Source organism: Limanda limanda, chromosome 13 (assembly GCF_963576545.1).
Source record: "Limanda limanda chromosome 13, fLimLim1.1, whole genome shotgun sequence".
Taxonomy (NCBI): Eukaryota; Metazoa; Chordata; class Actinopteri; order Pleuronectiformes; family Pleuronectidae; genus Limanda; species Limanda limanda.
Window position 1 is genome coordinate 15,557,251 of NC_083648.1, and position 14,425 is coordinate 15,571,675.

The window sequence follows — 14,425 nt, forward strand, 5'->3', positions numbered from 1 at the left end:
TGAGAGCAAATCAGTTTTATTTATACAGCTCAAAATAACTAATACAAGCTGTCCCGTATTTCCCTCTCTCCTTAAATCCATAATCCAGATAAGGAATAAACTAACCAGTGATGCTGATCTTTGCCGACCATTTTGAGGTCCCGTCAAGCACACTCTGCTTGATCTGCTTCATGTGCGTGGCATGTGTTGATTTGTCGAGGGCAAACACTTCCTGTATCTGCTCAAAGATCTCCGGTTTGTTCCTCTCTCTGATCTTCATGCGGTCCTTCAGGACCATGATGATGTTCTGGGTGCGGTCCTCAGCCCCGTGCTTGGAGCTCTTCTCTGCAGCTCCTGATGAGACCAATGAATAAAGTGAGGGGTGTAGTGAGGACAGTGTAAAATATATTCAAGGTAACATGGCTCATAGGCACAGGGGCTTATCTCCCGGTTCCTCTGTGGATAAAAACGCAAACCTCCCAATGTTATGGTAGAAAATATATTTTCTCTTAACCCCTGACCTGGTCAGGAAAACATTAGATATTCACAGTGTAGAGGACCAACAGATGATTTGGCACCAAGATTTTAAAAGACTCTTTGAAGAGAGGAGAGCGATGAATTATGCATTGTATAGATTAACTCCGAAATCAGCATGGAATTAGATAAGTCTCCTCTTGTGTGTAGATGCAAAGGCTAGGGCTGGAAGCGAGAGAGGTGAGAGGCAGAGGTATGACAGCACATTACTCAGGAGATATATTGGAAAGGAAGAGGGAGGAGAATGCGAGAGTGGATAGAGGACAAGAATAATGGGATGTCAATCGGCCAGAAGGATACAGAAGAGGAGTTAAATAGGTTTGGGTCTGTGTGGAGGACTGGGTGTGTGTCTACCTCATTCAGAAGAGGTGCACGTGCTTTACAGTGTTTAACTTGTGCATGTGTGCAAAAATGTGCACATCCTTACTCTGCAGACAGTCGGCATTCAGTAAGTCCTGGCACTTATCGTGGCATTTGACGCCGCACTCGGAGCAGCGCATGCCTTGGCGGGCGATACCCCACAGCAGCCCCTCACATTCATAGCAGTAGGTGGGGGTGGTGGCTGTCCACACCTCAAAGTTATGAGGAGTAGTGGAGGAGATGGGGTAGATCAGAGCCTGTAGAGTCTTTTTATAGACATGGCTCTTCTGCAAAGGTCACAGAGAAAAGAAATGTAAGTTTGATACTGATTAGATGTTGGAAAACCCTGGACAGAGTTTTAAAAAATGAAGCAGGGAGGAGGAAACCCACCAACTCTTCATTTCCAAGAGTGGTGGAAGCCATGGCTGATGTGATGCCAGCTTTACGAGAGTTCTGCACCAGAGACTGTGAAAAAGAGGGTAAAGAGAAAGAGTGTTTATCTTGGAATGCTAATTACTATGTGGAAGTCAGATTTATATTTGATTTATGTGAGGGACTCACCATGGCCTGAAGAAACAGGAGGAGAGAGAGAAAAAAGAAACAGATATGAACATAAGTTAGGAATATCAAGTGAGTGTTTTTGTACATTGTGTGCATGTGTATGTGCACATCACTGTGCCAAGACAGGTATGCCTTGACCTCTAGTGTGAATTGATTAATTACTGTTATTACATTAACACTACACATACTGTATGTGAGCTCTAAATTCATATGCGAATCAAATACAGACCAAATCAACATGGTTAGCCTGTGAGAAAAAAGGTAAGAGAAAGATCAGGTTCAGAGGTTTTTTAAGAAAACGTAACAACAATGCACAAGAGGCAGAAAAATTGTAAAACTTTCAGAGAAACAAATAATGTCTGCAACAAAATTTATTTCAGGGAACCCCACAAGACAGGTGCATGATGTGGTGTGTTTCTCACCAGATCTCTGACGAGAGGAATGGCTTTCCTCTTGCGAAGGTCAGGCATGCTGTCAATGCTGTAGAGTGCCCCTCCCATTCTGAAAAAGAAAGGTACAGCATTACATAATCATCAGTATTTACAGTTGGTCAAATTATTCATCAAATGCTTTATTATTCATCACAATTTCTTGCCATGATATCCGACTTTGTTACCATAGATCTGATGCATTTCCCTCAGTCATTGTTTCTAATGCGACTCCAGTCAAAGACTTCTCAAGGACTTCACTGGAATGTTTAATTACACTGACTGCCTCATCTCAAATAGTGGGAATGACACTCCATACACCTGGGTTTAATTGCTGGCTTTCTATTTGGCAAACATAGGCCTTCTTCAGTATGCAGCCCCAGTTCTACGCCGAAGTCTGCCTAATCTACAAATGACCTGCCAGCTAAGTCAGGACAGCCTTCCGCAGTTCAATACTCGCTGGCCGAGTGCCAGTGAACGAGAAAGGAGGATTCCCAGACTAAAGAAAGGGCATTTTCAATCTTAAGGCAGGATTCCATGATGAGCTGGGGAAGATTTTTATGGAGTTTAACCTCTAGTTATTGTAATAGCTTGACACAGTGTGATGTATTGTGTGTTACTGGAAGAATTGGCAGTGGACACTCACCCTCCTTTACCGAACCACAGTGAGGTGGAAGTCTCTCCTCGAGCCTGAGAGAAGAAGCAGAAGTGATCTCAGTAAAAGAAAGTTACTAACTTAAGTTTTTAGTTTTTCTGTTTTCATTTTCTTCATATGAGTAGCTAGACTGAAAGTTATCTGCTTATGAAACTGCTTTACCAAACTCCTCACAACTAAAATCCTGCCCCATGTATGTCCTGTCCTATCAAAATGGATGACAGCTCTTTGAAGATACAAGAGAAAGGATACAATTGTTGTAATTATGAATGTGCAGAGTGACTGTGCCTGTTTGAAGACAGTAGGGAGTAAAACAAGACATCTGCTACTGTCACCGTCTGCTTCCCACTTCCTCCCACCTTACTCCAGCCCTTGCTCCCTTCTGCTAGGCCATGATTTCCCCTTCATTTCCCACGGACCTGCCGTTCTTACGCCTGCCCACCAGATGTCACCAGACTTTGTTTTGTGGTCTCATCAACCTCACCAGTCTCACAGTTGTGCTTCCCTGTGTACCCGTGACCTCTCTCAACTCCTGCGTGATATTTCATCACCACAGTCTGTAACCTTTACCATGTCACCAGTTCCTTTTCAGTTAATCTGCCTTTGTTCCCTTCGTGTCTTCTACCAGGGTCTTGTTACCTTCCTGTCTCATGAAACTCCTGCCTGTTTGTTCATCTGTCTGTCCCTTTTATTAAACATCAACATTAGAATCAATGCATCAGCCTGTCTGTGATTGGTTCTTCACTGCCTGTGCTGTTATCAGTGTACTGTGATGATACCATGCATTTCCTTCTTTTTCTCAAGCAACCAGGTCATGTTGTACCTACCTCTCAACATGCTCCAATGATGGCCGAGCAAAGTGCATGCGAGTGTCGCTATGGCAATGACATGAAACTAGAAAGAAAACAAAGTGGGTTGCCACAAACAAACAAAAAAGGACAAACAAAGGGAAGCCAAGTGCACACAAATGAAACGTGACATCAACATAAACATTGAAGCAAGTGATTAATCATCTGCACAACTGAATTCAAAGGTAATGAATAGCAACATAATTTATGAACAAAATATGCAAGTGAAAACTGACCAAGCAAAACTTAACGTGTATAACTCAATCAAACAATACTTTTGTCAAGCAATGGCGAGGTGCTGCAAAACTAAAATAAAATGTCTGCTTCTCTGTCAAGTGTTTTTAATTCAAGAAAATCAAAAGGGATCAATTATAGAAGATGAAACACATTAAGACTGCTTCCTGATGTCTGGCAAAAAAAAAAAACCTTATAAAAATAGAACTCAAGAACTTCCTTTATGCACCCTGTCTTGCACATGAATAATGCACCACAGATACATATTTCAAAGACTTGGTAGAGACTTTTAGAGGCTCTTGAACTCAGAAATATCTTTTAGATTACTGGGTAGAGCTTAATCTGAGATCGTGCAACTCAAGAAGTGGACTAGACTTTTGTGGACTGAAGTCTGAAGTGAGTGACACTTTGATAAACCTTACCTCCCGCAGCTGCTCTAAGACCTTGTTGTAAAGCCTGAGCCAATTCTGTTTGGCTCTGACTGCTGGATCGACTGGCTCTCTGGGCTCTTCTATAACTGGAGGGCTAAAAGAAAACAACACTTGTTTTAGATTTTTATCAAAAATGTCTGACACCCTTCTGGGATTCGTGATAACTGCATTATTTGTCTTCTCATTCCCTTTAATCCCCATCCTCTACCTCTCAGGTGGTATCTCTTCTAACTCTTCTGGTGTCGGGGGTCTGCTATCTTCAAACTGCTCCTCCTCCTCCTCCATGGGGAGCATCTCCTCCGACTGGGCTGGGGGCGTCCTTTCCTCACTCTCCAACATCATTTCCTCCTCTAGCCATGGTTCTTCCTCCAGCTGGGGAGCCTGGTCCTTGTGGGCAGCCAACTGTGTGGTGGCAGGATCTCTGAATTGGGATTGGGACTCTGCGGATGCTGGGATCTGTTTGGATAAGGGACCCGTGGTGGTGGAGGGGTGCTGAGCGGCTGAGTTAGTCACGGTGGACGGGTGGGATGGAGGGACAGAGCTGGCTGCAACAGACTGGTGCTGTTGCGATACGGCAGAGGCTGGAGGTTGAGACTGGGCGGGCTGGGCGGTGGGAACCGAGGAGAGGAAAGAAGAGGCCAAGCCCGTGACTGCAGCTGTAAGAGGGTTGGCCATTGAAAAGAAGGAAGTTGCTGATGGGGCTGGCTGTGGCTGTGGCTGTGCTTGGGGCTGTTTAGGTGGTTGGGCTGTTGGTTGACCAGATTGGGGCTGTGCTGCTGCGGCCACGCCAGGAGGATGAGCCTGGTTGGATGTTTGGTTAGAGGGCTGAGTAGCAGGCTGCTGTTGGTGGAGGGTCGGCTGTTTTTCAAGAGGAGGTCTGGAGGTAGGAACATCGAGAGTTGGAGGGACAGTTGACGTTGGCGTGGGAGTGAAAGGAGGCTCCATGTCCTCACTGAAAGTCCCTTCCAAGTTGTACAAATCCTCATCATCATACATCATCTCCTCATCCTCATAGAGGCCATCCTCTTCTCCCTCATACAGTCCGGCATCCTCCTCCTCGTACAGAGCCACCTCCTCTCCTCCGTCTTTGCTGTAACCACCTTCATCGCTGTACGCCCCCTGAGTCTCATCAGGGTCCCAGTCAGGAGAGCCTTTGCTGCAGCTGACTGAGGAATGGCAGGAGTGGTACGAGTCGTTCTCATCGTAAGGGTCCCTCTCTCCGTACTCAACGCCATAATCCTCCTCACTCAGCTGGCTGCTGCACCGACTCAACTCTGCAGACGATGCATAGCTCCCGGTGGGGCTGCAAGAGACGGGAAGAGAAGAGAAGAGGAGAGAAGACATGTTATTATTGCCATGTTATATGTACATTTATTGACATAAATGGTTTACAATAGCTTTATGAACCATAATCTTCCAAATGCTTACGCAGCACTCATTACAACATAGCCTGTGCACTGTGTACTCTACTAGACTCTTTTCTACATGTCTTGAGGTAACCAGGAATAATGTTAATGGCTAATCAATGTAAAGCACAGGGGATACAAGGGTAGCAGACTAGGAGCAAGAAATAGAGCAGAACAGGAAGGTGAAAGATCTCCAGAAAGCTGACAAAAGAAAAAGGAACACACTCAGATAGGCATCACAGAGGAAAAAAGTATTCATACTCTTTGATGAATGAGACTTTAAAAAAAAGAAAATTGACACAGAGAGAAGGGAGGATGGATGGTGGAGAGGGTCGAGAGAGGAGAGCGTGGACAGGAAGGGAGGGAGGGAGGGAGCACGGATATAAAATAGAGGGAGAGAAGGGAGAATGAAGTAGAGAGAGCTAAGAGGGGGTGAAGAAGAATGGACTGGGGGGGAGTTGCCCTGTCCGATAAACATACACAAGCAGCTATAATCTTAAAGTATTGACCATTAGGTTGCTGGTTGAATAATTGATGAAGAAGGAATTTCATTCTTTGTGTGTGAGAAATGTGTTAGTGAAGGCCCAGAAATTCTACAATTGTACACAAATCTGAAGGAGAGGTTTCTTAGGGATGACCGAGTTTGATTTTTGTTGTTGTTGTTGTTCAAGATCGACCTGAGCCTATTTAAATTTTTTTGTGAAAAATCCCGTAGAGCCAACATGACCAAACCCGACCTGAACCTGAATGTAATTTCAAAAGTTTTGTCGAACCAAGTCTCCACACCTTAGTATGGTGGAACAGGTGAGGGGCTCACATATGCACAACTGGCAGAATTTCACTGAGTGTATTCATATTGGGCCTTTTCCAAAGAAGATAATTTTTTTTTATTTAACAGTAGGAAAAGCAAAGGTGGAAATAATAAAGCTGCTTCAGTTTATGGGTCCCTTTCAGGTTCTGTTCAGGGACATAGGCATCATCCATGTGCTTGTCCTTATATGGCATGTCAAAATGTCATCCGTGAAAAGGGCCTTCAGCTAAGTCAAACCTGATCCACTAGTACTAAAACACAAAGTCTTGTTTTAGCTTGGTTTCTGTCTTATTGCTGAAATTTAAATCAGCATTCTTCACAATTTTCTGACGTTTCTTGGACCAAACGATTAATTGATTAATTATTGACAGATTCATTGACAATGAGCCGCCACACACCTGACAGTCCTCTGATTGTTGTATTCAGGGTCCTGGCTGTTGCCCGAGTGCGGGTGAGAGGGGCTTCTGGAGCTGCGGTGCTGGTGGCTGATGGGATATTGGTGGACAGAGGCATTGGGCTGAGATGTGCTGTAGTAGGGAGGGGGGATGCTGTTACTGGTTTCACTGCGATAGTCACTGTCCCTGTCGTCCACAGCACTGTCTGGATCCTCATCTACACAAAGGCACATAGACTCATAGTATTAGAAAAGATTAGTAGCTTTTTTACTGTATGTTGTTTCCATAGAGTTAAGCAACGTGAGATGAAGGAAGTTCAAGATTTAAACAAAATAACAGCAAGAGAAAGAGGAACAAATAGGAGAGCGTTGATCCCAGTCGACATTGTCATGTGGCGCAGAGATAAGAGACTGTAATCAGCACTGAACCAATCTTGTAGTACTATGGTAATTAAAGATAACATAGATGAAGTGGCAGTGTGCCATTGCTGAAACCCATATAGGTCATTCAGAGTGCAGCCACAGATGGAGCACATGATGAAAATCATCAGGGACTTCCTTCTCTTTCCATCACCATAACCGACCATAAATACGTTCTGCACCCTAAGGAGATGCTTCAGTTTTCTGTGGTTCCCATAGATCAGAGCTTAACACCCAGTTGGGAAGTGATGAGAGGCTTTAACACTGCTGAATCAGTCGAAAACGAAATCACCATCTATCAATCACTCATCATTATCCATCACCGTATTCTCCACTTTGAGGAGGGAGGGGCAGGGGCGCTTGGTGCCATGCTTACACCTTCATCTCCATCTGTCTGGGCGTGTAAACACTAATTACCGGCAGCGAACTTTGTTTCTCTCTTCACCCGTGTCCCTGCATGCCTTGCTCACTCCCTGCGTCCCTCTCTGTCTCACTCACTGCACTGGCTCGCCATCTATCACTACACCCCTGCTCTTTCTTTCCTTTTCCTTTTTTCTTTTGAGTGAAGAGAGATGAGATAAATCACTGCAGTGGTGTGGGTGAGGCGCTTATATAAGACCATCTGTTCATCACAGCATGAGAGAGAGATAGACAGGGAGTGAGACAGGCAGATTGAGAGAGATATAGAAGGAGACAGACAGGCAGATTGAGAGAGATAGAGAAGGAGACAGACAGGCAGAGAGAGAGAGATAGAGAGAGAGAGAGAGAGAGAGAGAGAGAGAGAGAGAGAGAGAGAGAGAGAGAGAGAGAGAGAGAGACCGAGAGAGACCGAGAGAGAGACCGAGAGAGAGACAGAGAGAGAGGGATAGGGAGAGAGAGAGAGAGAGAGAGAGAGAGAGAGACCGAGACCGAGAGAGAGACCGAGAGAGAGAGACAGACCAAGAGAGACCGAGAGAGAGACAGACCGAGAGAGACAGACCAAGAGAGACCGAGAGAGAGAGACTGAGAGAGAGATACATGGAAGGATTTATTTCCCACTGATGCATATGTTTGTATTTTTCATGTAGGTTTCTGTGAGCAGTATGATCAGTCCACTTCATTTTTTTGCAGGGACAGCAGAAATAACATTGGATGATGAACCTTGGCAAATAAACTTATCTGCATGGCTAGATTACACTAGGGGGAAGTTAGTTAGTTCTTACTTTGTTGTTCTCCCCATAGGTTCCAGTTACCTGCAATGAAAGGGGGGAGGGGTGTCAGTCGGGATTTGAAGTGATGTCTAAATATAAACATTCATTTTTCTGTATTAATGCTTCAATTGAGCCGGTGAATGGTAAGAAAGCACAGGAGTGCTTTCCACCTGCCCCACACCGCTGGCTCAGCAAGCACAGCAGAGTGGGCCAGTGACACAGAAGCATCCAGGAGCAGCTCGCCTCCAGACATCTGATACTGCTATTGATCCCTTACAGTGCAACCATCCAGGCCCCTTTTTCTCCCCTCGAACACAAAACAACCCATGTGTGGTTACACACATAATGCAGACGCTGAGCTTAAGTAATCTAATTATAACTCAACAGCTACACGCATAATTCTTGATCAGCACAAACAAAGGATTGTTTTGGGCAAAATGTATCGGTCACTTACAGCACTGGGTGCTCGGTGCACGAAGAGGGCGTTCCTGTTCCTCTTGGTATGAATACTAGAGGAATTACAAATGCACATCAATGAAAAATGCTCAGCTGGTGACAGAGAAAGAGAGAAAGGTCTTTAACTATATACAAGGTTTGGGTGTAAGAGAAAGGCAAATGTATAATTAGATTCCTTCTCTTAATCCACATATTAATCATCTAGGCATGTTCCTAAAATGTGAGGCTATGCTGGGTTATTAAATCAAACAGGGGGACAGCTTACATCTTGGTCCCGCATGGCGTTGATCTGCTCCAGTTTTTTGGCCCAGTACCTTGCCTCATCCTCTGGGATATCTGAAAACCACAAGCCACACAAACAAAATTAGGTACAAAAAAGAACAAAAACTCTAAAAATAGTTACTCCTGAAACACGATTTGTCCTATTTAATAAATTAAATCCATGTGATGACAAATTCAAGTAAAACAACCTATTTTTAAGAACACTGTGACATTGAAAATTGGACTTTTAACTTGTAGCCCAAAATCCAAACCCTCTTTAAATAGAAAAACTTCACAAATTGGGGAGTCAGGTGTCGGATATTGACTAGAGGAAGAGGAAACAGTATGAAAATGACACCTAATCAATGCTAAGAGCTTGATCACTGAGAAAGAAAGGACACAATCACTCCTCTCCTCTGACACTGATGCTAACACAAACAGCCTTGAGCACATTCCGCTGTAAAGAAGTTCAGCTTAATTAATCAGTCAGAAATTATTGGTGTTCATTTATCACTGTATGCTCTGAAAATACGCAGACATATATAATTTATTCATGAGACTTTCTCCTTTCCTCGAGGGTTGATGATTTCCTATACCTTGATATTCACATTTCTTCCCCTACTCAGGATTCCTGAATTGTATTTACGTATGGATTTTCTCACCCAGAGGCAGCTCGAAGCGTGTGTCGAGTAGCACCAGGTGGAGAGTGGGATCTTTGGTGCCACAGATCTCATTATCAGACATGATGACCTGAGAGTCCAGTGTGAGCCACTCCCCTGGACCTTCCTGTGCACAGGCAGACATGCAGATGACACACAAATAGCAAGTGCGAACAGAAACTCTGCCGTAATCCCCTGAAGCGTGACTGAGAACAGAGTGTTCAGCTACAGCCTTTCTCAAGTGGTGGTGGTGGTGGTGGTTAGTAGCAAACCTCATTTGACTGTCGGATGCCACGGAGGGGAATCCACACAGTGCCGACCATGGTGTCCCAGATTAACCCTTTGTTCCACACCTCGACTGTCAGACCCAGGTCGAGGCGGCTAATTTCACTACGAAGGGAAAGAAAGAGAGAAAATTACCTTGCATGAAGGAAAATAACTTACTTAACTGCAAGCACATTTTCAGTTCTTTGTATTTACTTGACTATTTACATACTTTATACTTTATAGCACCACAGTTCAGACTCAAATCGTTTACCTGAGAGCTACAGTCAATTTACAAATTAATAATTTACATAAGAGAATATAAAATATAGTCCATCATCAATGAGTGGCACCTTAAGTTATTGGCACTTGACCCTTTTACAAAACAGTAGTGTCTATTTTTCATCTGCTGTCCCATTTCAGGTGGCTTTGATTTACTAGCAGCTATGTAATTCCATTAAAAGATTTAAAATGATCCAATAATGTAACATATGCCGTAAGGTCTTCTAAAACAGCTTCTTCTTTAAAGTCTGATTAAAAACAATCTTTAAATTAGCATGTGCTAAACCTGAACCTCCCCACTTTATTTAATGTTGATTAAATATTTTGTCACTTTCTTTTTTAGTGACTATATTATACTTTTAATCATCTCCATTTTCACTATCAATCAATATTTATCTACTTTATTGAAACTTTTCACTCACTCATTCATTATTATTAATACATATATATACACGTATATATATATATATTTTGTTTTTATTTCGAAGCACATTGAGTGTATGCTTGTCATATTAAATATGCCATATCAAATAACCTGACTTATCCACAAAAAGTCCTTCACATGGCCCATTTTTTTAATACAAATTGTCTTTGGATGATATTCTGCTGATGGTACCGATATTTGAAAATACATGGTCGTTTTGCCTTGTGATAAAGTATTTAGGCACTGTTGCACTGGTAATTCTACTTCTATGTAAAGCATCTAAATACTCCCTTCATCACTGTTCCACTCTGTTTAAAGAGAACTGCTTAACACACACAGGCCCTCATCCACACATAAGATGCACAGTAATTACTTGTGGGCGCACGCCTCTGTGGTTGCAATCCTCAGAGAATCTAGCATAGAACATTATAAAGACAACAGGAAGGGAGAGGAGGAGAGAGAGAGAGAGAGAGAGGGAGAGAGAGATGAATGAAGGGAGGGATGAGTGTAAGGATGGCTGTGGAGGAGGTGATAGTATCGCATGCCTGGAGCAACAATGTGGGAACTTTAATTAAGAAATAGAGGGACTGGATTTCCCGTCTCAGTGGTGACTCCTTTTAAGAAGTGCCTGTTTGATTCATGGCTGTGACTGAGGGGGCACAGTCATTCAAAGGCATTTTGAAGGAGGGGATGAGGCTTCCTCTGCAGCCCAAATATTACATAACACAGCTTCACTGATGCAACCCCAGCACAACGTTCAACGCCTCCGAACATCATACAAATGCACAGGACTGCATTGTCAATACCACACTGTATCGCTCTGCATGTCAAACACCCACTGTTAAGTAATTATTTAAAGATTGCACTGAAACACAAGCTCAGACTGAGTCATTTGAAAGTGGGAAAAGCTGCTTGTGATGCCTGGAGAGCCGGAATATGAGGAGAGGGGAAGGAGAATATGGGGTAGAAAGTGAGGTTGAAATGGGGAGGGGAGGAGGATGAGGAAGAGGAGGGGCTGAGCAAATAAAGATCAAGAAGCTGTGTTTAGAGGAAGTGACAGAGGAGGGAGAAAAAGAGGGGCTGGAAGGTATCCAAGGTGTATATAGGGAGGATGAGAGGGGCAGAAGAGCTGAGGGAGAGCAGATGAAAAAGAGGACGAGGTGCAGATAGGAAGAGCTATGAGAAACAACAGGGATAAAGGGCACTTGGGACAGGGGAGTAAAAAAGAGGGGAGGGAGGAAGGAAGGTTGATCGAAAGCAAGCAAGAGGAAAAAACACAAAAGCACTCAAGCAGCTGAAATGGAGGAAGAGATGAGAGGATGAAAAGGGAACGCAGAGGAAAGAGGAAGGGAGAGGGAAGTAGATAAAGACAAGAGATAGATTTGATGATGAAGGACTCACAACATGAAGTCTTGCTCCCAGCTGGGCAAGTCGCCCCTGACAGCGATGGTTGTGCTCTTCACATTTTGTACCTTCAGAGTCACGTACGTGTTGAACTTCTCTGTTAAGGAAAGAGAGATGAAGAAATGGATGAAACACCTGTGAGTTATAAAAACATCAATAACCTCAGCATCAGCTCCTGCAGAAATAGAGTCTTCTATCCATTATCCACCCGCCCATTCCTTTATTTCCATTTATAGGTGAACCATGTAACATGTACTCTGTCTCCTTAAAGATTTATCTCACAAAACAGCGAGTGCTCTCCCCCTGAGAGAGCTACCTCTTTCCATTTCCAGGTTTCCAGGTCTTACCTTGGGGTCCATCCAGTTTGGCTTTCTTCACTGTGGACACACAGAGAGAGACAACGTCACACACAGGAGCACCATCTGTTTTTTTTCTATCTCTGAAGGCTCCTCTATTTTTGCTCGTACACAGAAAACAGGCAACAAAATGGTATACGATAAATTACATCACACTGTGCATTTTTAATATGCTACATATTACAGAATTTCAGCACATTTGAGACATATGTTCCTGTCTCTGCTCAGACAGTACATATTCACATTCTGCACGAGTGTTGACTCAGGAAACTAAAAGTGCAACTATTCAGATTTTGACTTAGTGCTCAGGTCCAGAGCAAAACCCAGGAACACACGAGCAGACTTCCTGCTGTGCTGCATCAGTATGAGAAACAGAAATAGAAACACACGGTACAGTTCAACTACATGCAATTAAAAGGTTACAGCATATTTCAGATTACGAGATAACTGCTGTATTTTATTATTTTTATCAGCAGGAAGACTAATTGTAGGGGAGGGTGCCGGTATTTAATTATTCAGCATTTGCTAAATAGTTCCACATATAACTTCGCAGATGTCTTTGCTGTATAAGCATTCAAAGGAGAACGTGTTGGAGGATTTTTCAGTGAACAGTTAAAGCCCAGATTCCCTCTGCAGCACCTTTTTACCAGCTTTGACGTAACTCACGCATAAAGCTTTAACGCTCTACAATCCGTTGCTGTCCACCACACACACACACACACTCCAGCAGATCTCCACACCACGTTGCAGATGTGCACACACACACGCCTGTATCAGTGAGTGAAAAACGTAAGCTTAACGTGTTATGTTACCCAACCTTTACCTTCAATCCCCCCTCTGAGAAATTCGATTTTGATTGGCAATTCATGACTGATCCCAAAATACTTTCCTCATTGTAATCAGTTGCCATAGTAACCGATACTAAAATGAAAAGTTGATGAAAAATAACTCTGCGTCAGTAAGCACTTTTTTTTCTGACTCTCACTTCTTCTACTTCATATTTCTTTCATGCAACACGCACACTCAGGCCAACTCGGCAGCTTAAGTGCCATGCTGTTACATCAGCAGGTACAGGAACATACACACACACTCATGCACACGCACACTCAACTGAAGTGACTGACTCACATCCACCTGCAGCAGTGACGAAAAATCCCTGCTACCATCACACCTAAGCCACCTTGATGACAACTCAACACAACAACAAACATGAAAACACATGCGTGTGTGTTAACTAAAGGCCCAAATCTGCTCGGATTCAACATTCATTTTAAAGTCAAGTCCAGCTTTCAAAACAATGAAATAATTGAATGTAATATCAAGAAGACAAAAATGTAACTGACCAAAAATGTTGTAATTGTTTAGGCGGATCGCGTCAGTGCCTGCTACTTGCAGTGTTTTGGTGTCAACACTAAAACAGCCATTGAAATGTATCGCTACATCAGGAGGATCAATAAAAAAGGAATTGGATTTTCAACAGTGGAAGGCTGAAATTTAATAATAGCACACAGTCATAAATCTCTCTGACTGCGTGAGTTACGATGAGAAATGTCTACATGTCCTCACACACAACACAATATTTTCTTACAAGTGAATGTATCTTAGCAGCCAAGATGACCCCACCATTACATACTGTTCACTTATGTGGCGATGTCTCATAAACAATAAGCCTGTGAAGGGCTGTAGCCCCGGATCAATTGGCTGAAATGTAGGTTATGGGTGAGTAGCCTAGATTCAGGAAACGAGGTCAGAGCTATAACCATCTATCACCATCTGATTAAATGAGTGAAGGGGCATAACAAATCAAAGTGTGGCTGCATCGGGTTTTTTTCTTTAATCAGAGGATGCATAGCGCAGTCTTTAAAATCCTATAATAAATTATGTGCAATGCCTTTATTTCGGAGCAGAGATCATTCAGGAAGTAGCTCTGACACAGCAGACTCTGACTTATGGGAACGGAGCAGATTGGAGAGGAAACAGAGACTCGACAGGGAAGAGAGCAAACCCTTCAACCCGAACTATCAGGGAATGTAAAGTAGGGAGAGGGTGAGCTGAGTTCAGCCATGCA

At 43.4% G+C, this 14,425-nt stretch overlaps 1 protein-coding gene across 1 annotated transcript in view; it reads right to left on the reverse strand.

The window, feature by feature from the left end:
* The window catches only part of LOC133017515 (protein unc-13 homolog A-like), a 28,152-nt gene that overhangs the window by 11,382 nt on the left and 2,345 nt on the right, over nucleotides 1-14,425 (reverse strand). The window contains exons 2-15 of the mRNA XM_061083622.1: nucleotides 12,349-12,378; nucleotides 11,999-12,098; nucleotides 9,900-10,017; nucleotides 9,631-9,754; nucleotides 8,973-9,043; nucleotides 8,706-8,760; nucleotides 6,646-6,859; nucleotides 4,239-5,333; nucleotides 4,022-4,124; nucleotides 2,509-2,552; nucleotides 1,857-1,935; nucleotides 1,264-1,338; nucleotides 941-1,160; nucleotides 106-333 (exon numbers count right to left, since the gene is read on the reverse strand). Coding sequence (XP_060939605.1) covers nucleotides 106-333; nucleotides 941-1,160; nucleotides 1,264-1,338; nucleotides 1,857-1,935; nucleotides 2,509-2,552; nucleotides 4,022-4,124; nucleotides 4,239-5,333; nucleotides 6,646-6,859; nucleotides 8,706-8,760; nucleotides 8,973-9,043; nucleotides 9,631-9,754; nucleotides 9,900-10,017; nucleotides 11,999-12,098; nucleotides 12,349-12,378 — 2,556 coding nt within the window. The remainder of the gene's footprint in view (nucleotides 1-105; nucleotides 334-940; nucleotides 1,161-1,263; nucleotides 1,339-1,856; nucleotides 1,936-2,508; nucleotides 2,553-4,021; nucleotides 4,125-4,238; nucleotides 5,334-6,645; nucleotides 6,860-8,705; nucleotides 8,761-8,972; nucleotides 9,044-9,630; nucleotides 9,755-9,899; nucleotides 10,018-11,998; nucleotides 12,099-12,348; nucleotides 12,379-14,425) is intronic.